Source organism: Plasmodium gaboni, chromosome 4 (genome assembly GCF_001602025.1).
Source record: "Plasmodium gaboni strain SY75 chromosome 4, whole genome shotgun sequence".
Lineage (NCBI taxonomy): Eukaryota > Apicomplexa > Aconoidasida > Haemosporida > Plasmodiidae > Plasmodium > Plasmodium gaboni.
The window spans coordinates 619,564-620,562 of NC_031484.1; the positions used below are offsets into that span (position 1 = coordinate 619,564).

Sequence of the window (999 nt, forward strand, 5' to 3'; positions counted from 1 at the left end):
AAATAATGTTAATTATATGAAAATATTAAGAAAGGCAAAAGCTAGTAATACCTATATTTATAATATATATGATATAAAAATAAATAATAAGATAATATATAATAAAAAATATTTTAAAGAATATATAAATATTATTAATTTTGTTATATGTATATTTTTAAGTACTAATATTAATAATTTAAATATGAGTATTTTAAATCATAATTATATTTATTTTATATCAAAAATTATTAAAAAAAATTTCAAATTTTATTTTTTCTATTTTTATTATAATATATTTAAAAATAAACAAATATCAAATAGATATAAAAATATTTATAATATGAATTTCGATGTAATATTAAATAATAATCTACAGAATTATTTATCTATATCAAAAATTAATATCAAGAATAAATATATATATGTTTTATATACACTCTCATGTATTTTATCAGTTTATAATTTCCATTATTCTTTATTCAATTATTATTTTTTATTCTTTTATAAATATATTAAAATATTATCAAAATTCTCAGTTAAGTCAGTTACTATATGTAACTTTATGATTGACACTTGTTTATCAGCTCCTTTGGATGTATTAAATAAAGAGGAACAAAATATAAAACAGAATAAAATATATAAAAATATTCATAATAAAAATGAGACATATAAATATACATATAAAAGGAATATGTCTGGAACGCAAAAACTATATTTATTTAATAATTATAAACAAGACAAAAAAATAAAAACAACAAAAACATATGAAGAAGAAGGATTTTGTTGTTGGGATATATTAATGATAAAATATTATATGAGGAAATATATAAGATTAGAATTTATAAATATAGATAATATATTAAGAAATAAAATATTATCAAATATAAAAATATTAGATATGTATATAAAATATATTAATAATACAATATTATTATATATATTTGTTAATTTTTTAATATATATATATAAAAATATGACAATAATAAAATGGAACAAAAAAAGAAATTTAAAAAAAGA

At 13.1% G+C, this 999-nt stretch overlaps 1 protein-coding gene across 1 annotated transcript in view; it reads left to right on the forward strand.

Annotated features, from left to right (window-relative positions):
* PGSY75_0419900 (putative phosphatidylinositol 4-kinase) overlaps positions 1 to 999 on the forward strand; it is a gene marked incomplete at both ends in the record, with an annotated part of 6,349 nt that overhangs the window by 1,027 nt on the left and 4,323 nt on the right. Inside the window, one exon of the mRNA XM_018784252.1 lies at positions 1 to 999. This exon is cut by the window's left edge and continues 1,027 nt beyond it; it is cut by the window's right edge and continues 3,540 nt beyond it. Within this exon, the coding sequence (XP_018643414.1) occupies positions 1 to 999 (999 nt within the window).